Here is a 20,048-nt window from a genome sequence, read left to right on the forward strand (position 1 = left end):
GATCATGAGCTGTGGGCGGCGTCAGCACGTGTACGCCCTCACCTGATCCCTGCATCCGGGGCGAGGACAAGGAACAACCATAAACGTACCTGCTTGATGGCGTAGATGGGGTGGATGTTGTCCATGGTCTGGATGGCGATGCGCCGTACCTCCTTGAGGCCCTTGTACGGCCCCATGGCCGACACGGTGTTGCCGTGCACGAGGATGTACGTCTCGGTGAGCAGCTCCAACGCCTTCAGCGTCGAGCCGTTGGGTCCGAGAAGCCTCTGCCGGCGCTTGACGAACCTGTCCTTGTTGCCGACCAGGTTTCGGATCTTGATGATGTCGCATGCCACTCCGTCCTCGAGAATCTTGACGGCCTGCGGCGCAGGAACGCTTCGGGCGAGGAGCTTGATGAGATCGCGGGCGTTGAGCACGGCAGCGGGGTCATATGTCTTTCGCGCTGGCAAGGGGGACATGTCAGCGAGGGCACTTTACATACATACAGGGGGGGGGTATAGGCCAGGTCTCGTGGCGTCTGGAGATTTCGTTTGTACGTACTGGTCTTGACAGTCATGGAGCCCTCAATCAAGTCGAGACTGCAGGCGATGCCATACTTCTCTAGCGACTTGGTGACGAGTGGCCATGCTTCCTTCAGGTATACTTCGCGGTATTTGGGGAAGAGGACGGAGAAGCTGGACTCTTCGACGAAGGAGCCGCCGACATTGTCTGTCGGCTTGAAGGTCTCGACCTTCCACTTGTCGATGTCTTCCGTGTCCCACGGCTTGTCCTTTTCGTGTGACGGCATTTCGATAGTCGCAGAAGGAATCGATGCGTGTTCCTCGGCTTGTGGTACTGAAGTGATCCGCCTGTCGTGATTTCGTACGGCGGTTTTCGTAGAAAGCGGGAAGATAGCAGAAGTTCTGGGTTGGATTTGACAAAAGTCCCAGCAAGCGCGCGGGCCAACTTTTTTTCTCGGTGAGGAGCACAAGCAGCCACACCGAGCGTGGGGCATTCGGAGGCTGAACATTTGTTATCTTATCGTCAGGCCGGGCACGCTAAAAACCCATGAGCCAATGATCAGCCGTCCATTGGCTTGCACGTTTGGCGCGTCTGGTGTTCTTGCTGAGGTACTCCTTTCTCACCCAAATCCCCCCCACCCCCCTCGAGTCCCACAGTGTCGTAGTTGCCCGAGTCGCGAAAGGGAACTGGGACCGAGACCCAAACTCATCATCGGTCGCGTCGCTACAAGTTCAGCCAAACTCTTCACTCCCATATCCAACCTTGACGCGACCTTTTCAGCAACGCCATCCCGCCCGAGTACATCGCGACGCCTCGCTCATTGTCAGACTCTCGTCTTCTCACATGTTTCTTTCTCGTCTGTAGGACGCGACGCTCCCTGCCGGCCGCCACGTCGAGTACCATCGACATTTCTCCTTATCGTGTCGCAATCACTGCAATCAGATTGAACGCCTCCCCCGATAAAGCTCATCCAGCTCCACGGCCCATTCCCCCATCGCGTCTCCGTCTCCCATCATGGACGACGAGATCAGCATGTACCCGCCTCTCGGCGGCCCGGAGCCTGAGCCCGTGTCGCGCCCAGATTCGACCTCTTCACTGGCCTCCCTGGCCCATCTATCGAGCATTTCCGCTCTCGCCACCGCCGATGGTGTTGCACCGCTGGATGGTTCACCCCAAGCCAGGTATGTGTGTCTGTCGCATTGCGATGACAGGTTTCTTATTCTTTATCATTTTATGCCACCAGCCTTTGTACTTTGACACACACACCCCCCCTTCTTGAGGCTGATCATCTCGTCAGCGCTGAGCACCTCACTCAACCGCCACACAACATGCAGCAACATGAGCAACACGAGCAGCAGCAGCAGCAGCAGCAACAACCACAACAGCAACCGCCACAACAGCAACCGCCACAACAGCAACTCCAACATCAGCAGGATCAACAGCAAGTCCAACAGCAGCAGCAGCAACATCAACAGCAACAGCAACAGCCGCTGCCACATCAGCAATTGGATCAGGGCTTCTCTCACGCCGCCCCTGCTTCACATCCCATTCAGTCCCCTGCTGTTCGGGCCAAGAATGATGCCGGCCTGGTGAGCTCGTCTCTTCTCCTTGTTGTACTCCCAATTCCCAATCCTTCTCATCCCATTGGCATTCGTACTGGACATTTTTTTTTTTCCTTTCCTCCTGAATCAAATGCACCCCCAACTTTCCTAACCAAAAGGATGACCTAATCCCTTCCGTTGTACTCATTGCTTGTACGTACCACGCATGGTCCACCCTTATCAGGCACTAGTGCTCCTTTTGGGAAGGCGCCTCCAAGTCGAGCACACCCCACACTAATCTATCGCCTGGCCCCATCCCAAATCATGATTCTTGAGATAAGATTTTCTCTCCTTATCAGGTTGCGCTCCCAGTCCAAGATCACGACCATCAGTACCGTCTCTGTCCACTGTCGCGAACGTTTTTGTCCTTCTCACAGCACTTGAATCGCCGACATGATGGCAACACCTGCTAACCACGACCGTGAGTCGACAAAGCCCGTGTGCTTCAACTGCGAAACCTCCACCACACCCTTGTGGCGTCGCGACGATGAGGGCAAGGTTCTGTGCAACGCCTGCGGTCTCTTCCTGAAGCTGCATGGTCGCGCGCGACCCATTTCCCTGAAGACCGATGTCATCAAGAGTCGCAACCGAGTCAAGACAATGCGCCCTGATCTCGCGACAAAAAAGAAGGTATGGACAGTGCTCAGACCCCAGCTAGCCATGCCCCCTCCCTTTGACCCCTTAACATCCCGCTGATTCCTTCGCGTAGCAGCAGCAGCAAGCCCAGCAACAGGCGCAACATCATGCCTACCTTGGCGGCGATCACAACGGTTTCGACATGAACTCACAAACTGGAGGCATCAACTCTGCGGGCCCCCGGCAGGCACACAAGAACGGCGACGGCCACTCCCCCGGCTCGCGCGGCGATACGCCGCTGTACAACCCGGCTGCCATGCCCGTATTCCATGGCTTCGACGAGGCGCAGCTGCAGTCGACCGCTCTCTCTGGCTTCAACATGTCCGGCACGCCGCCCAATCGCACCGGTTCGCCCCTTAACGGAGACCGCCCGATCGATGCCCCTCAGACACACGAGCAATTGATTGCTGCCAATTCAGCGCTCAGCACCAGGGTGCGCGAGCTAGAGCTCATCAATGAGCTTTTCCGCGGACGACTGGGGCAGCTTGAACAAGACGAGGCGACTGCCAGACGTGGGCAGGAAATCAGTGGCCAGGCAGAGACACAGCTGCGTGGCCAGCTGGAAGAAAGCCATCGCCGAGAAAACAGTCTCAAACACCGTCTCGACGTGCTGGAACAGGAGCTTGCCAACATTAAGACCGGCATCGTTGACGCCAACCCCGACGACGAGCTCGTCCACAAGAAGCCACGCCTCTCGGAGCCTGTGGAGCAGGCCGACGAGCCAGAAGCCAGATTCGATATCCCCGATGGCATGACAACTGATGAGCCAGTCATGCAAACTGATTCTGCCGATGTGGACGACTCTGCCGCTGCTGACGTTGCTGCTGCCGCCGATTTGGCCGACGCCGAAGAGGCTGCAGCAGCCGCAGCCGCGGCCGCGGCCGTAGCCGTTGTCGCTAAGTCCGAGCCTGTTGCAGAGGTGGCACCTGCTGAACCTGTCGTTGACGAGCCCGCAACCGCCACTGCATAACACCGTCTCTGGGACGGCCGACCAGGCGTGCCTTGACACCATCTCGAGCGCTACTATGGCCAGCTGCTGCTAAATCGCGGAAGAAGCTGCGGATTGGCAGTATTACGAATGACCTGTAACATCACCGTGGTTCCGTTACCAATTGGTTGTCGGCATCATTTTTGCTTTTCCATTTTTAATTTCACGCAGGGAAGGAGATGAGGTGTTCTGAAGACGGCGTTGCGGTCTCCGTGGGCGTGTAGGAGGCCCGTAATGTAGGGAAGCTGGGCGCATTCCCCGCCAGAGTCGTTTGAGTTGATTACTCAAAAAACAAGCAGCACATGCGTTTGGAGAAAGATTCACGGAAACCGACTGAAGCTACGATCTGGCATGACAAAAGGGGCGGACCGAAGGCAGGATCACGGAGCTTTTTCATTTTTTTTATTTGCCTGCCGGAGTAGGTGGGAAACGCGAGACCATACCCCCATGTCCCTGTTAGCGAGGGATACCCCAAAAGTTGATTATTCTTCGTAACATGCGCGCGAAAAGCACGCCTTCCTGATGCGCATGTTTATTGGATGGTGTGAGTAGGTGATGCCGACGGGCTGTGGTCTCCATGGGGCTGGATGCTTTTCAGTCTACATTCTGGTCCTCGGCAACCGGCGGCATTGCCACCGTTGAGTGCCATACTTTTGGTGGTGCAGCGAGTAAGCGGTAGAGATTAAGTCGCATGCTTTCGCCGAATCCCGCGGGTCGCATCCGAGTGAACTGATAAGAGAACCCGCATTTTAGCTCTTCACGGTACCAAACCGGGCTGTTGCAAGCAATCGCTGAGAACGGCGGGCGCTGCACCGCCGGATGCTGTCCGCAGAGAAGCGTATTACACCAAGTCACTCAGAGAGAGGGGGGGGGGGGACAACAACAGCAAACAAATCCTGGTTGGCAATGAATGGTGTGGCGTGTTGATTTTCCCCGGTTTGAACGTCAGAGAGGGACAAGTCGCATTCACATGTCGATCGGACGAGGGTGCCCCAAGAATCCAAATCTGGGGACCCTGGCGCGCGACCTGTACAAGTACTTCATTCAGTACAGGGGGGAAGGTGACAACCCGATGCTCGCTCCCGCATCGTGCCAGGCGAAGCTCGGGGTCCCGACCCCTTCCAAAAACCCTTTTTCACAGGTGAGATCAGGTAAACAGTATCCGAATCTCCAATGGCCGTGGACCAACTAGCTTCGCACATCCGCGGCCTGAAGGATGTGAGGGAGGGATTTGTCGGAATGCAGGGTAGCGCCACCCCATCCATCCATCCGATCGCGAATCGGGGGCAAGCCGTGGTCTATTGTCCTTAGTGTCCCATGGATTGAGGGCCTCAACGCCCGACAAGCGTCGAAGGGATATAGACCACCGCATTCCAACACGGTCGAACGCAGTCATCGCGGGTGAGACATGAAAGCTCGCCCACACCTATCGACGCGCACGACATCCCAAAAAGCTTGGCTAGCCCCCCCCGCGCGATCGACGTGCTATGCCCCTAGGCCGGGACGAAACTTATCAACAAGCTTACCGAATTCGTTGGGGAAGGCCACTCGTCGCAAGGGACCAAGGAAGTTTTCGCATTGGACTTTCTTCACCTGTCGTTCCCTGTAGCACAAACAAATCTGATGAGTTGGGGTGTTCTTCATTCGTTCTTATTACCACGCTCATCTGAGAGATCCTGTTCATCATGTCGCCACACGCAAGTCGGGAATACATCCCCCTCATCTCTTCGCCCTTGAACCCGAAGCAACCATACACAGTGCCGGCGCATGCGCCGTCAACGCCAGGAAAGCGACGCTCGAGCCAGATGCGCGGCGATCTCAGCCCTACGGAGCGCTTACTGCGGTCAAAGGCTGCATTGGCGTGGAAGTCGACCCAGGACGGCGACGGTGCTGGGTCCCGCAGAGAGAAAGCGCGACCGCGGGTCGAATACGGGCGTGCGGGAACAGTATCCAAAGCGCCGATACGAAAATACCCGGCGCATTGGGACGAAGACAATGACGACGTGGACGCGTTTTACAGCGACGCCGGCGAGTACGACTATGGCGACGACAGCGGCGAGACCAAGGCGTGGGCGGACGGCATAACGGCGATGCGGTCGCGGCTCCTACGCGACACGGCGCGAAGGGCGTTGCTCATGTTCGGCCTCACATGCCTCGGCGGTTGCCTCCCGATTTTTGCGCTTCTGTCATCGGCAAGTTCACCAGGCGGGGTGTGGTCTCTTGGAAAGTCGAGCACCCAGGCAGCGAGCGCATAGCCGTATACCAGGGTCTGTGACGGAAGGAAATGCCACAGAGTGACACGGCGGACGACGCGGCGCAATCGTGTATGTGAAAGGGGGAGAGGAGAGTGGATTCGACCTCGGGATCTCCAACGTATGCTTCGCCATCATCCTTCTATATCCTCTCTGTACACTTGTGTACTCAAACCATCTATCGAAACACTCGACGCAAGCAGCGGCTACTGTATGCTGTCGGAAAGCAGTGCACCTGCCTTTTCTCACTTCTTCTTCTCTTTTTTTGTCTGGGTTGTTTTGGAGTTTTCATTCCGGGTTGGCGTTTGGCCGGGGGCGTTTTGTTTTTGCGCCTCTTGTTCTGCCTTTTTGGCGCGTTCGATCTGCCAAATAGCCCTCTCCATCTCAACCTCAAGCTCGGGGAGATCCAGAACATCGACTATCTTCTTGCCGTCCTTTTGCGAGAGGATGACCTTCTCGCCGGCCACCTCGTTGGATTCGCCGACTTTGTCGCCGTTGGCTGCTTTAGACGGCTTGATTGGCGCAGCTGGGAGTAATGGGGTGTATACTTGATCCAGCTTTTTGGACGGTGACAGATCTAGGAGTTTGTTCTTGACGAGGAATCTGAGATGATTGCTGCCGGCGAGGGCGCGCCAGTGTGACCAGGCGCGATACACCAGATAGAAGAAGGGCAGGTTGGGAATCCTGTAAGCAGGCGTATGGTCAGCGACACAACTCGTCCATGAATGAATTGAACATTGGGTAAACGAGTAGCACCTACACTGGTACCAGTGCAAAAGGCGCGCTGATGGGCATGCCAATGATACACCAGATCAGTCGTCTCCTGTGCAGGCTGTCGCGCTCTGTAGCGAGCGAGGATAGAATGCTCTCGACCCTGTCCTTAGGGATGACAGACTGCGGATAGATCAGCTCAATCTTCCTCTTCCCCTCCAGCTCCTTGTCCTTCTTCCGGGTAGTCAGGGAAGGCACTGATTTCAGACCCCATTCTTCGTAAGGTATCCTCTTGAGGGCCATATTTCCGTAGTCGACGACCTTTCGCTGCCAGCCCGAGTCCTTTTTCTCCCAACCTGCCCATAGCTTGGCTGCGCGCACTGTCAATTTGTCGACGAGATTCGGCTTGTCGGTCGTTGTGACATGGAGTCGCTGGCAGTAGAGCAGAGTGCGACTCTTGGTGATGGGTAGGAGGAAGAGGCGCATCGCGAGGAGGGGGCCGACATCCAGCCACGAGGTGAGACGGGACAATGCCGCACAAAGGCGTCGACGATTCGCGCAAAGAGGGAGGGGAGGACGTGGGAAGAGACGTCTTTGGTTGGGCAGAACCGTACTGGCGACGCAGAGGAGAGCGTGTCGAGTTGGTTTTGTTCTTGGCCAGGTGAAGTTCGGGATCCAAATTGTCGGGAACTGGGCCAAGAATGGTCAGGCAAACGGAGCTAAGCTTTCAAGCTTTCGAGCTTTTGCATCCCGACCAAGCGGTGACGCACATGGGCCGACGGGAGGCGAATGTGACTGGCCCAGGGAGGATGCCAATCATTTAGTGCGGGACTTGGAGGCCCCCCGGCCGAGGTGCATATCACAGGGCAGATCAAGATCAGTCCCATCTGGGATAAAGCTCCTGGAAAATTCCAAGCCCCCCAGGCGTCGTCCAGCTGATGGCGAATAGAGGCGCAGGCCTGTTGGGAGGCCGCTGGGGAGGCGATTCTGACGACGCCAACCAGGTGTCTCTGCGCATAGACCTCAACAGACAACGGAGGATGCTATCCAGGGTTGAGCCGGAGACCCAGCGACCTGCGGTACCTACCTAGGTAGATACATACCTACCTAGGTAGGCCAGCCAGCTGCGGCTGTGTCACTGTAGGAGGGCTCTGGATCACCGCGCTCACCTAACCGGACGCTGTGCTGGCATGCGCCATTAGAGCCCTTCGCATCTGGCTTCCCGCACCTCTAATTGTTAGTCCCCGCCATGGTGGAGGCGCTGGCGGATTAGCGACGAGGCTGCTGGGGGAAAATGCGACAACGGGATGTTACAGGCGTCGCCCACCCCCCTTGCCCCCCTTGTCACCTCCCTTCAAGTGCCCTTCGGACGGTATTGCCAGTGGCTGTGGCCCCATCACATCGCATGACAGTGGAGGCCTGTCTGCACCTCAGCGCCTGCTCCTACCACACCCGCGGCTCCCGACCAACTTAGCGACGCGACCCGTTCCTGACCCGTGGGCACCGCGGGTTTCTCCTGGGACTCTAGCTTCGTCAACTGGCGCTGTTAGTCGGGCGCCATTCTCTCCTTTGATCCCCCATTTTCTTACCTGCATCTCTGGATAGCCTCGTTGATCAGCGACCGGCAGATCTTGCAACAGAGCTTAATTCTCTTCTTCGTATTTTCTTCTTCGCCTTCTTTTTTGCGCTGCCAACCCTCGTCCAGCCTTGACGTTCCGTTTTGTCCTGCCGCCCAACCCGACCGACACTCCTCTCCTTCTATTGCGTCACTTGGCTATTTCGACCTTCCCAATGCACAGCCCGGAATATGCTGCGTAGTTCCCAGTCACCGTTGCTTCATACTCCACAGTCTTGACAAAAGACAACACTAGCCGCGTGGCGATGGACTCATCGTCAGCCACCGCTGCTGGCCCTTCTAGCTCACCCGACTTTCGCGCTGTGTCTGTTGGGACCAGCAATGCCACGCTCAACCATTCTCAAGCCGCTCGACAACGCCCGCCCCGATCCCTTCCTCGTGAGTAGAGAGGCAGCCCATGGACGGTCTATGACGCGCTTCCTTTTTTACTGACATGGTCTCCAGCCTGGATCGACTCATACGAATCCGAAAATGGACCCTTGACCGATGACCAGATGCGGCTCCTCCGGCCGCCGCAGCGATCCGTTCTACCTCAACATAATTACGACCCAAGCGAAACAGAGCGCAGGATATCCAAAGATGGCTTCGTCGACTGGGCGCAAGACCCTCTATCTCTACAGCGCAGCCCCCCAAACAGGCGGCTGACGGTTCAGAAGCTGCTCAGGGGTCGCAGAGGTCAACAGGGCAGGAAGTGGGATCATCTGCGCTCTGCTGAACCTGTCGTCGTAGCTGCCTATGCGCCGCCAGCACCGGGAAACACAGGTGGTGCAGCCGCTGTCTGGAGACACTACGTCCAGTCTACAGTATACGGGCGTGCCCAGGGAGAGGACTCTGAGGTTGTCGATCCGGAAATGCTGGATAAGCTGCAGCCTGACTTCAACCGGCCGTTTGACAACCCCCTTCACCCACACGAAAGCCGGTCCTCGAGAAGGAGGAAACGCACGCGAACGGTGGGCGAAAGAATCTGGCGGGCGATTCTACGTCATCCTCTGGTGCCGCTCGTGTTTCGACTGACGGTCATGATTACTTCGTTAATGTCGCTGGCCATTGCCACGCGAATCTTCGTTCACGAGAACGCGCAGGACAGAAGCAGTGCGGAGCGGACGCAGAGCGTCGTCGCCGTCGTCGTGGATACCGTTGCAGTTCCATACATCGCTTACATGCTGTGGGATGAGTACACGGGCAAGCCACTCGGTCTTCGACCCGCTACGCAAAAGATTGCCTTGATCTTACTGGATCTCTTCTTCATCATACTCAAATCAGTGAGCACGGCACTGGCGTTCGAGAGCCTGGTTTACCACAATGATCGGGGGGACGCGAAGGTGGCACAGCTCTCCAAGGCTCTGTCGGCTTTTGTATTCGTGGGGCTCGTATCGTGGACATTCAACTTCATGGTGAATATTTTCAGGACGGTGGCAAGGCTAGGAACGAACGAGGGCTGAGCAGGCGCAAGTGGGCTTTTTTTCGGTTTCTGGTCTCTGGGTTGAGAGTGCAAGGATACCTCTATTGGTCTGGTGTTTTCCCCTCAGCGTTCAGCCCTGCGGGATTGAGGAGCTTGTGGTTCTCATTTCCTATTCATCGGCTCTGATGGTGCGGGACGCACACGCCGAATTTTTTATGACATGATAGGATGGCGAGACTGACTGCGAATACCTTTCACACAGCACATGATACCACAGCATATTTTTACGAGCTTGGCTCTCTTTTATTTTCGCAGGACGGCTGAATGTACACGATGCTCTTGATATGATTAAAAGTGACAGTCTGCAGCCCTATAGGAAGCACACAGCCGTTCGACATGCCACCCTGAATAGCAGGCGAAACGGCTTCTGCACAAAAGGGATGGAGGGGTTGCCAAAGCAGGTACGTACCCATCAGGTGTAGACCAGGGCGAACCTACTGCCGATGTGAGGCTCCGCTTTTCCCAAACCCACTTCCACCTCACCTCCAACCACGCCGGGCTGCACTGGGCTGGGCTGGGCTCTACTGCACAGGTAGCCTGCTCTCTGTCACGTAATACGTGACTCTCCAGATCACGCCGGATAACCCCCCTCACTTCTCTCTGACCTTCCTTCCATCGCATCTCTACTCACGACCTGCAGTGCCTTGTCCACGTTCCTGGCCATTACAGTACGAGGCGCTTCGTCTATGGTCCTGATCGTACCTGTCCCGCGAGTGCCCCTGTCGTGCTCTCCTCCGCTCGTCCCCTCTCGCACCTGCTTTCCGTTTCCAGAACGGGTCGCATGCTGCTAGACTGTTGGCGCCTCTCCTTCACGCTCTGACGCACTATATCGCAGCGCACTCTGAGACCTGTGCTGGCTCGACCGCACTTCACCTCACTCGAACGCATTACGACGCGGTCCACTACTTCGAACACCGGCTTACCTCGCCACCATCGAGGGCCCTGGCATACATAACGACCTGCATCCATCAAACCCAAGCTTCCTCTCCGACAGCTTATCCCCAGACAACTTAGACATTTTACCTCAAGAAACGCAGCGCGACTGCGTCTTGCTAGTCATCTTTCCAAACACCCTCGCGGCGCCCTGTCTTGACGATGGCGACGCCCAAGAGGACCAACTCGCCGGCGGCGATGCCTCCCGCGCCTAACCGCGAGGATGCTTTGGCGACGTACGCTTCCGCGCTCATACTGCCACGACACACAGGGCCCGGCGCTGACGTTTTACAGATGGAACTACTTGGAGGCAGGCATAGAACGCATCATGCTTCACTTGGAGTCCGGTATCGACATGCATACTGTAAGTCCAACTTGTACACCATACCATCGTTGACACAACTGCCAAATGCTCTACGTCCGACTGCTAGCTGACTTGCATGCCACTCATAGTACATGGGAGTCTACACGTATAGCCTCACCCGCACCCCCACGCCCTCGACGGTTTGCTAATATCTCGTTCGCAGCGCGGTCCATAACTTTTGTACCTCCCAGAAGGCTATTGGTCTAGGCGTCAGTGCGGCACCCTCGATCGGCAGTGGAAACCATAGGGGAGGTAAGCTGTCATGGGCTCGTCAAGCTTTCAACCTGTTCTGACCACCATGTTGCACGTAGCCCATCTTCTTGGCGAAGAGCTGTACAAAAAATTGACCGACTACCTGGTTGCCCATCTCCAGGGACTCCTTGCCGAATCTAAGACGCACACGAACGAGGCTCTTCTCGCGTTCTACATCCGAGAATGGACTCGCTATACCAACGCTGCGAAATACATTCATCATCTGTTCCGCTACCTCAACCGACACTGGGTCAAGCGAGAGATGGATGAGGGTAAGAAAAACACGTATGATGTTTACACATTGCACTTGGTACAATGGCGGGAAGAGCTGTTCAAGAAGATCTCCGACAAGGTCATGGATGCCGTACTGAAGCTGGTTGAGAAGCAGCGAAATGGCGAGACTATTGAGTTCAGCCAGATCAAGCAGGTTGTCGATTCGTACGTCTCCCTCGGCTTGGATGAGACCGACCCTACGAGATCGACGCTCGAAATCTACCGATTCCACTTCGAGAAGCCCTTCCTCGAGGCGACCGCAAAGTATTACCAGAACGAGTCAAAACACTTTGTGGCTGAGAACACGATTGTGGAATACATGAAGAAGGCCGAGGAGCGGTTGGACGAGGAAGAGGAGCGCGTGCGCATGTATCTTCACGCCGACATACTGGCGTCGCTGCGGAAGACTTGCGAGACGGCTCTCATCACGGATCACGCGTCAGTGCTTCGGGATGAATTCCAGGTTCTACTCGAGAATGACCGCGAACAAGACATGGCTAGGATGTACGGTTTGCTTCTTCGGATTCCCGAAGGCCTGGATGCCCTCCGTCAAAAGTTCGAAACCCATGTCCGTAAGGCCGGACTTGGTGCCATCCAGAAGGTGGCCTCTGAGAACACGGAGAAGCTTGAGCCCAAGGTCTACGTCGACGCTCTATTGGAGGTTCATACCCAGTACTCCGGCCTCGTTTCCCGTGCTTTCCGCGAGGAGGCCGAGTTCACGCGGTCTCTGGACAACGCCTGCAAAGAGTTCGTCAACCGCAACGAGATTTGCAAGAGCGGTTCAAACAAGTCTCCCGAACTGCTGGCCAAGTACACTGATGTACTCCTACGCAAGAGCGGGACCGGCATCGAGGAGACCGAACTGGAGAACACCTTGACACAGATCATGATTGTTTTCAAATACATTGAGGACAAGGACGTTTTCCAAAAGTTCTACTCCCGCATGCTGGCTCGTCGCCTGGTGCACAGCAACTCGTCCTCAGATGATGCCGAGACGAGTATGATCAGCAAGCTGAAAGAAGCTTGCGGCTTCGAGTACACCAACAAACTTCAGCGCATGTTCCAAGACATGCAGATCTCAAAGGATCTGAACAACAGCTACAGGGAGCACTGCAATGGCTTGGAGAATGCCAAAAATATCCTCGACTCGCAGTACTCCATTCTGGGTACTGGTTTCTGGCCACTGCAGGCTCCCAACACCAACTTCACGCCACCAGCGGAGATCAACGAGGAGACAGAGCGCTTCTCGCGCTTCTACAAGAACAAGCACGAGGGTCGTAAGCTAACATGGCTGTGGCAGCTCTGCAAGGGCGAACTGAAGGCCGGCTACTGCAAAGCAAGCAAGACGCCTTACACGTTCCAAGTGTCCATTTACCAGATGGCAGTTCTCCTCCTCTTCAATGAGAAGGACAGTCATAGTTACGATGACATTGCAGGCGCAACGCTCCTGAGCAACGAGGTGCTCGACCAGGCGCTGGCAATTCTTCTCAAGGCAAAGGTGCTCCTGATCTTCCCCGAGGGCAAGCCAGAGTCAGGCAAGGAGCTGCGGCTCAATTACGACTTCAAGAGCAAGAAGATCCGAGTCAACCTAAACCTCGGAGGTGCCAAGGAAGCGAAGCAGGAAGAGGTGGAGACAAACAAGACCATCGAGGAAGACCGCAAGCTTCTCATTCAGGTATGGATACCTTGTGACAGGATTCACGCTCCGTGACTGACAAATGTGTAGTCTGCCATTGTTCGTATTATGAAGGCAAGGAAGAAGATGAAGCATATGCAGTTGGTCAGCGAAACCATCAACCAGATCAAGACACGGTTCGTGCCCAAGGTTCCAGACATCAAGAAGTGTATCGAGATTCTTCTCGATAAGGAGTACCTCGAGCGCCTCGAGGAGGATGAGCTCGGATACCTCGCCTGAGCGGAGAGTATGGCTTGTGAATTGGACTTTGGTTGCTTGGTCTGTCCTACGGGGCAGCCGCCGGAACGTGCAGAGAGTATGATCAACAATGCCTGCCTCAGCAGCGGGCCCAGAGCGACACTTCAACAATTGGCCATGACGCATGGTGAGGTAACAACAGGTCACGGGACGGGACAGGGCGGCAAGGCTCGTGGACGGGGCGAGCTTGCTTTTGGAACACCCGAAAACGGATTCATCATGGTGTTGGGATGGATGTATGAAGCAGCCGGACCAGGGTTTATATGGCTCCCGAGGTCCGTGACTTGCCCAGGCAAGGGCAGATAGCGGTTTATCACGATTTGAGCGATGCTTGCTTCCTTCCACTGTGACATTGTAGCCCTGGGCAGCGAGATTTCTGTTGTTCCATGTGGCGAGGTCTCCGGATTGCTCTCAAATGCATGGTTCATCATCGATGCCTACTACAGGAGCTCCTCAGTCATGCCGCAGGAGCGGGCTTACTTACACAAGGCCCTGCTCCAAAAAGGCCGCCGGCAAATCAACAACCTTGGCCCTCAGGTACTCTCCCGTCAGCTTGCCGAGCGTGTCGTAGTTGGAGCACGCATTGTACCCCCTGTCCAGATGGTCGTGCAGCAAGAAATGTACGGCGTAAACGTTGGGCAGCTCGAACCGATCAATCGGCTTGCCCTTGTACTCGCTCGGCCCGAGCAGGGCCTTGATCCTGTCGACGGTCAGGAAGGACCGCAGCCAGTCCCACTGGTTGGCGTGGCGCACGAAGAAGCCGACGTTGCAGTCGGACGCCTTGTCGCCGGAGCGCGCGAGGACGATGCTGCCGAGCGGCGCGCGGACGGTGGGGCCGAAGGAGGCGAGGTCGAGAGGCGAGGGCGTCTCGTACGAGGCCTGCTGCCGAGGGTACGTCTCTGTCGTCTCGGGCGCGGACATGGCGATGGTGCGGGCGGCGGCTGCGGGCCAGAGGCAGTGGACCCTGTGGTTGAGCTCCCGCTGCGGCAGGAGGGCGACCCAGTACTCGTAGTAGGGTTTGGGGACGACCTGTCGGAGGTCGTTGGAGAGGGAGGCGCCGGGGGCGGACTGCAGGAAGACCTCGAGGACCCAGCGGTTGAACCCGTTGGGTATGTCGGGCCGCATGACCTCGGGGTCGGGCGACTGGGCGAAGATGCGGAAGTCGACGATGGAGAGGTCGAGGCTTGCCGGGTCGAGGGGGGAGGTGCCGTTCTGGTGGAACTTGAGCGTGGTGAATTTGGAAATGTTGTCGCCGATTGCGTAGCGAATCTGGTCTTCTGTGATCTTGCACTTCTCCTCCATATCCAGGCCGCAGAGGTAGATGTGCCATTCGGCCTGGAAGCCCGCCGGTGCCGTGATGCCCACCTTGGTCGTCGGTGGTGGTGGGCGTCCACGGATGCCGGTCACGCGGACGCGGTCCGCCTCGACTTGGGTCATCTGGACGTTGGAGACGTCTGCAACGACATCACAGTTGTAGTAGAGTCTATCGGGTCAGTTTAGTTGGTTTGCTCGGTCCGGATGTGGTTGGAGGGGCACATACGGGCCTTGAATCTCGTACACGAGCTGCGACAGGACTGTGCCGACATTAACGCAGCCTCCCGTGTTTTTCTCCTTCGCGATGACACACTCGCCGTTCCACTCGACTTCGGCAATGGGAAACCCCATGTTGACGTGTCGTCCGTCCTTCATGAGGTCCTTGAAGCCGCTGTAGTAGCCGCCTGTGACATAGGCCGAGCACTCGATGAGATGGCCAGCCACCAGAGCCCCTGCCAAGCAGTCGAACTGATCATCTCTCCAGCCATGCCACCATGCAGACACGCCAATGACCGGAGCGGCATCAGCTACCCTGCCACAGATGACAATGTCGGCACCCTCACTCAACGCGCGGGCGATACCGAGGCCGCCGAGATACGCTTGCGCGCAGATTGGTTCCATGCCCCATTCTTCTAGCCTCTTGCCATGCATCAGGCTCTCGAACTGCTCTCCTTCCTTGATGAGGCGGTTCACTTGGCCGGTGACGTCGTCTCCTTCGACCCAAGCAACGTTGAGGGCGAACCCAGCTTCAGTGACCATGTGTTGCACAGCCTCGGCCAAGAGCTCCGTGTCGCTGGCCCCGGCATTGACGGCGAGCTTGGTGCCGTTGGCGGCGAGGGTGACGATGGCTGGCTCGAAGCATTGGAGGAAGGTCTCGGCATACATGGCCGTCTTCATGCGGTCCTCCAGGCTGAGCTGCGCCTTGGAGCCCGCCTCGGTTGCTTGCAAGTTGCGGATCTTGCCGCTGCCGTGCACTGTCATGGTCTGTTGGCGGTTAGTCAAGCTCGCGAGGGTATGACGGCTGGGTTATTGACCATCTCAGATAGCCAGTCGCCAATGACAGCATCAACTTCCGGGTCGGCGGCCAGATCCTTGATCGCGCGGGAGCGATCTGTGAAGCCGCCGGAGCATCCCGCAATGCGGACTGCTCGCCTGCGCGCTGTAGATGAGGCCATGGTTTGCCGATTGACTGGCCAAGGGTGGTTCGAGTGAGTTCTGAAGTATGACAAGAGGTCGGTAGCTATATCTAGGCAGCTTCATACGAGGGTAGGCGCGAGGACGCAAGACTTGGGCCTGAAGAAGGGTCGAGGAGGGCCAGACGTTCGCCGCCTGGCCCATAGCCAGTGACACCTTTAAATCGCCATGGCCAAGGGCGTAAGCTCGGCCATGTCACCAATCCGGTGCGTGGTTCGACGGGTAACATCGTCCGCACACGCGACGTTGGATGTAGTGCCGTTGAAAGGGACAAGGGGGAGGGGCAGGACGTAAAGGATGCTGGCGCCGCGGGGTTGGGTCAACTGCCCCCTACCTAACGCAGTGCGGGGAAGCTCGAGTCAAGACTGATGAACTGATTGAGCTCCACTGACTCGGCGACGGAAGTTGGAGGTGACGAGACGGCTAGACAGCTTCGCTTTTGAAATCACGAGGTTTCGACGGGTTGTTACCGAGACGTTATTGTAGGCGGTGTTGTGATGACGGAAGGGTTGGTTCGTTCAAAGCGGCAACCCTAGCATATATTCGAGCTCGAACTCGTCTCGACGTGCCATGTCGCATAGCCTTCACTCAGTCGATTCCACCAGTGGCAGATGTCTCCCATTACAAGTCAAGACCACCTCAGGATCGTTCGATTCGCCTCCTGTATAGCGCATGCCGACGCCGATGCCTTCAAGACCCTCTTCCTCAGCTCTTCGGTTCCATAGCATCTGCTGCACGGCGCCGTCCTTGGTGCACGAGATGAAGCCCATCGGCCACTGGCTCCGGCCCAAAGACTCTCGCACTCCTTTCGTCGCCGTCCTCTCGCTGACCAGGAATGCCAGCACTTTGGAGCCCCGCCATCCCACAGGGGCACCAGCAAAGGACCCCTCAAGCTCGCGAATCAGCGCAGGGCCGGCCCTTTGGCTGCCGGCCTTGCACTGTAGGATGACCCTCAGGGGTTGGCTTCTCTGCTTCTCACGGAGCTCCGGTATCCTCCAGATACCCAGCAGGTCTATGCCATAGTCTGAAGCACCGCCGACTCTACGGGCTTGGACGCCATACTTGGCGAGGGTCGAAGCAACCGTGTACTCGTAGTGGGTCCCGACATACACGGTGGATGAAGTGTTCAGGCTGTTGCGCTCTGCGTAGGAAAGGAATGTCTCCAAGTCAGAGTGGTGGCTTGTCGGGGGCTCTGGGAAAACAAAGTCACCGACGGCTGGTCGCTTGGATGGCGAACATGACGAGAATGTCCGCGCCTGAAAACGCGTTTGCGCTGAAAATGATACTGAAAGTGCTTTCTGAGCGTAGGATGTAAAACAGCGTGGCATGAGCCGCAGCTGGCGCGTATTCATCGTCTTGATGAGATCCAAAGAGACGACGTAAAGTTTCTAAAGAAAATCCGGGCCACAAGCCTTGGTCGCGTCGTTCAGGTGAGTGTCTGATTCGCCTCAAGAAGCAGAATCCAGGGTCAATTCAAAGGTACTTACTAGTGGCTGTGCAAGAGATCAAGCCACAACCCACACGGGGTAGGCCTGACCGCTTCCCAGGTCGGAAAGTCATGCCGCGCTTGACCATCATCCCATTCGATAAATCAGTTTATCATGGGATGGGAACACGAAGATGAGCACCCCTGTTTAGGTGGTTCGTGAACATTTCCAGCACCCAGACGTGAGTCCTTTCCACGAAAGCATTCAGGACAACAACAATCTTTACCGAGACCGTCGAGGCCGTACAAAGGCCAGCCAGCAGCACGTCGAATGTACCGCATTGGGCCATGTTGCTTCTGAGAAGCTCATCAAGAGCACCATGCTCGCGCCAGCTGCAGCTCAGGTTGCAGCCCCATTCTGAGATTCGTGCGAGGGCATCATGTCACCAGGTCACAAGTAGCTTGCTGCGGTACTGTAGAACGCAGAAGGCCTTCCATACGCGCTCTACGCTATCGCAGCCCCATGCTCCCATACAAGACATCAGAAATATTGGCATCATTGCTCATGTCGATGCAGTAAGTGCATCATGGCTGTAGTACGCCGCTCCTCGGCCCTGACTCTGGAATATAGGGCAAAACGACAACCACGGAACGGATGCTGTACTATAGTGGTGTTACAGCACGTGTCGGCGGTACGTTGTCCACCTGGAGTTTAGGGCGTGTCCCAAGCTTTTCTCGTACGATGCTCGCCGTTCTAATGAAGTCATGGCAGATGTCGACTCTGGAAACACAGTGACTGACTTTCTCGAGCTTGAGAGAGAGCGAGGCATCACGATCCAATCGGCGGCCATCACCTTCAACTGGCCCCTGCAGGAGGTCTGCCCCCCAGGTTCTCATCCCAAGACCATCAACCTCATCGATACTCCTGGACACCAAGACTTTCGTTTCGAAGTCGATAGATGTCTGCCGGTTCTCGATGGAGCTGTCTGCATCATTGACTCGGTCAAGGGAGTCGAGGCACACACGGAGAGAGTTTGGTCCTCTGCTCAGGAGCACGCCATTCCACGCGTAGTCTACGTCAATAAACTCGACCGAGACGGCGCATCCTTCCGCAAGTCGGTGCTCGAGGTAGGCACGCGGCTCAATGGCTGGCCATTGGTCTGTCAGATCCCCTGGTGGGAAAAGGAGAACTTTGTCGGTGTCATCGATGTCGTCGATCGCGTCGGCTACCGGTGGAAAACCGAGAAGCAGAAAATCACGTATCGGGGCGAGGCCTTGGACGAGGCTCTTGCGGGCAACAAAGCCCTTCTTGACGAGGTTGAGATTGCGCGTGAGCGTCTCGTGGAGGGTTTGGCCGAGCTGGACGAACCGATAATGGACCTGTTCGCCGAGGACCCCGCAAAGATCACAAACCAGGTCCTCAAGGATGGCATCCGTCGAGCCGTACGAAGAGGTGACGGCAAGGCGATTCCCGTCTTTGCCGGGGCCAGCTTCCGACATATCGGCGTTGAACCCCTGATGGACGCCATCATCGACTACCTGCCCAGCCCCGATGAGAGGCCGGATCTGCATGTCCAGACTGGCGAGGGAAAGCATAGCCTTGCAAAGCTTCTCCATGAGCATTCGGAGAAAAGGGGGAAGCACGCCAGGATAGCGGCAGTCGCCTCCGTATTCAAGGTTTTCAACCATCCAACGGAGGGCATGCTGAGCTTCGTCCGCGTCTACCATGGCGAGCTGCACCGCAATGCGGCCCCTTGGAACACACACGCCCTCGTTTCCGAGTCGCCACTCGGTCTGCTCCAAATTTCAGCGGCCAAGACCGAGGTCGTACAACACTTGTCGACCGGCCAGATCGGGGCCATGAAGGGTCTGAAGAAGGCGCGCACGGGAGACACGTTGCTCGCTACCGTAGGGTCCAAAACGCTTCCCGAGGGCCTGAGGCACATCCAGATCCGGCCCCCCGAGATCCCCCCCGCTGTTGCGTTCCTCGCCATGGACCCCTATGGCAACGTGGCCGCGCAGGAGCTGGAGACGCTCCTCGACCAAATGTCACGCCAGGATCCAAGCCTCAGGTGGAACCGCGACGAGAAAACCGAGCAATTCATTTTGCAGGGCATGGGCAAACTGCATCTCGAAGTAGCCTTGCATCACCTGAAGCAGAATATGAAGGGCCAGGTCGACTTTGGCACCATCGAAGTCGACTACAAAGAGTGTCTGACCACGTCCACGGACCCGCACACCCTCGTCTTTGACAAGCCCGTCGCCGGCAAGGCCGGCAAAGTCACCTGTACCGCCGTGCTCGAGCCCCTCGAGGACCATCACCGCCAGTCCTCCCTCGAGCCGGACCTCGTTCGGGACGGGAACCACATCCACATCATCATTCCTCTCCCCGCCGACGGCAGCGAGCTCAGATTCGATACCCGCGAGGCCCGGCAGCAGATGGTCAACGGTGTCGTGGCCGCCATGGCGCGGGGACCCCGTCGCAGCGCCCCCGTCCAGGGATGCCACGTCACCGTGACGGTCGACACGGACCCGTCGGGCCGTGGACGGGTCCGACGGGCGGGCCACTTTA

General features: G+C 56.9%; 10 protein-coding genes across 10 annotated transcripts in view; 6 read left to right on the plus strand and 4 right to left on the minus strand.

The window, feature by feature from the left end:
• Positions 1-38: 38 nt before the first annotated feature.
• Positions 39-787, minus strand: VDAG_09009 (ribosomal RNA assembly protein mis3; the record flags this gene model as incomplete). Its single annotated transcript, XM_009656812.1, has 2 exons — positions 39-442; positions 541-787. 2 exons carry the CDS (start codon positions 785-787, stop codon positions 39-41), a joined length of 651 nt encoding a protein of 216 aa, XP_009655107.1.
• Positions 788-1,515: 728 nt separating this feature from the next.
• VDAG_09010 (uncharacterized protein) lies at positions 1,516-2,094 on the plus strand (the record flags this gene model as incomplete). Its single annotated transcript, XM_009656813.1, has 2 exons — positions 1,516-1,682; positions 1,782-2,094. The coding sequence occupies 2 exons, from the start codon at positions 1,516-1,518 to the stop codon at positions 2,092-2,094; spliced, it is 480 nt and encodes a 159-aa protein (XP_009655108.1).
• Positions 2,095-2,460: 366 nt separating this feature from the next.
• On the plus strand, positions 2,461-3,708 carry VDAG_09011 (GATA type zinc finger protein Asd4; the record flags this gene model as incomplete). Its single annotated transcript, XM_009656814.1, has 2 exons — positions 2,461-2,732; positions 2,812-3,708. The coding sequence occupies exons 1-2, from the start codon at positions 2,496-2,498 to the stop codon at positions 3,706-3,708; spliced, it is 1,134 nt and encodes a 377-aa protein (XP_009655109.1). The 5' UTR covers positions 2,461-2,495.
• Positions 3,709-5,411: 1,703 nt separating this feature from the next.
• VDAG_09012 (uncharacterized protein) lies at positions 5,412-5,981 on the plus strand (the record flags this gene model as incomplete). Its single annotated transcript, XM_009656815.1, has 1 exon — positions 5,412-5,981. One exon carries the CDS (start codon positions 5,412-5,414, stop codon positions 5,979-5,981), a length of 570 nt encoding a protein of 189 aa, XP_009655110.1.
• Positions 5,982-6,223: 242 nt separating this feature from the next.
• On the minus strand, positions 6,224-7,175 carry VDAG_09013 (uncharacterized protein; the record flags this gene model as incomplete). Its single annotated transcript, XM_009656816.1, has 2 exons — positions 6,224-6,662; positions 6,739-7,175. The coding sequence occupies 2 exons, from the start codon at positions 7,173-7,175 to the stop codon at positions 6,224-6,226; spliced, it is 876 nt and encodes a 291-aa protein (XP_009655111.1).
• Positions 7,176-8,260: 1,085 nt separating this feature from the next.
• On the plus strand, positions 8,261-9,987 carry VDAG_09014 (uncharacterized protein). The gene is made up of 2 exons (XM_009656817.1): positions 8,261-8,703; positions 8,770-9,987. Exons 1-2 carry the CDS (start codon positions 8,571-8,573, stop codon positions 9,765-9,767), a joined length of 1,131 nt encoding a protein of 376 aa, XP_009655112.1. The 5' UTR covers positions 8,261-8,570; the 3' UTR covers positions 9,768-9,987.
• An 895-nt stretch (positions 9,988-10,882) lies between these two features.
• On the plus strand, positions 10,883-13,872 carry VDAG_09015 (cullin-1; the record flags this gene model as incomplete). Its single annotated transcript, XM_009656818.1, has 6 exons — positions 10,883-10,956; positions 11,015-11,084; positions 11,174-11,224; positions 11,279-11,336; positions 11,396-13,284; positions 13,336-13,872. 6 exons carry the CDS (start codon positions 10,883-10,885, stop codon positions 13,522-13,524), a joined length of 2,331 nt encoding a protein of 776 aa, XP_009655113.1. The 3' UTR covers positions 13,525-13,872.
• A 150-nt stretch (positions 13,873-14,022) lies between these two features.
• Positions 14,023-16,031, minus strand: VDAG_09016 (uncharacterized protein; the record flags this gene model as incomplete). The annotated part of the gene is made up of 3 exons (XM_009656819.1): positions 14,023-15,025; positions 15,083-15,840; positions 15,891-16,031. The coding sequence occupies 3 exons, from the start codon at positions 16,029-16,031 to the stop codon at positions 14,023-14,025; spliced, it is 1,902 nt and encodes a 633-aa protein (XP_009655114.1).
• A 603-nt stretch (positions 16,032-16,634) lies between these two features.
• Positions 16,635-17,402, minus strand: VDAG_09017 (uncharacterized protein; the record flags this gene model as incomplete). Its single annotated transcript, XM_009656820.1, has 1 exon — positions 16,635-17,402. The coding sequence occupies one exon, from the start codon at positions 17,400-17,402 to the stop codon at positions 16,635-16,637; it is 768 nt and encodes a 255-aa protein (XP_009655115.1).
• A 454-nt stretch (positions 17,403-17,856) lies between these two features.
• Positions 17,857-20,048, plus strand: part of VDAG_09018 (elongation factor G 2) — a gene marked incomplete at both ends in the record, with an annotated part of 3,134 nt that continues 942 nt past the window's right edge. The window contains 3 exons of the mRNA XM_009656821.1: positions 17,857-17,880; positions 18,108-18,168; positions 18,249-20,026. Coding sequence (XP_009655116.1) covers positions 17,857-17,880; positions 18,108-18,168; positions 18,249-20,026 — 1,863 coding nt within the window. The remainder of the gene's footprint in view (positions 17,881-18,107; positions 18,169-18,248; positions 20,027-20,048) is intronic.

This window comes from Verticillium dahliae, genomic scaffold (genome assembly GCF_000150675.1).
Source record: "Verticillium dahliae VdLs.17 supercont1.24 genomic scaffold, whole genome shotgun sequence".
Classification (NCBI taxonomy): domain Eukaryota; kingdom Fungi; phylum Ascomycota; class Sordariomycetes; order Glomerellales; family Plectosphaerellaceae; genus Verticillium; species Verticillium dahliae.

Excerpts from the sequence above, each read along its gene's own strand:
- VDAG_09014 (XM_009656817.1), top strand. The coding sequence starts at position 8,571 with ATGGACTCATCGTCAGCCACCGCTGCTGGCCCTTCTAGCTCACCCGAC. Across the intron at positions 8,704-8,769 it reads CCCGCCCCGATCCCTTCCTC|CCTGGATCGACTCATACGAA; the intron begins GTGAGTAGAGAG and ends CATGGTCTCCAG.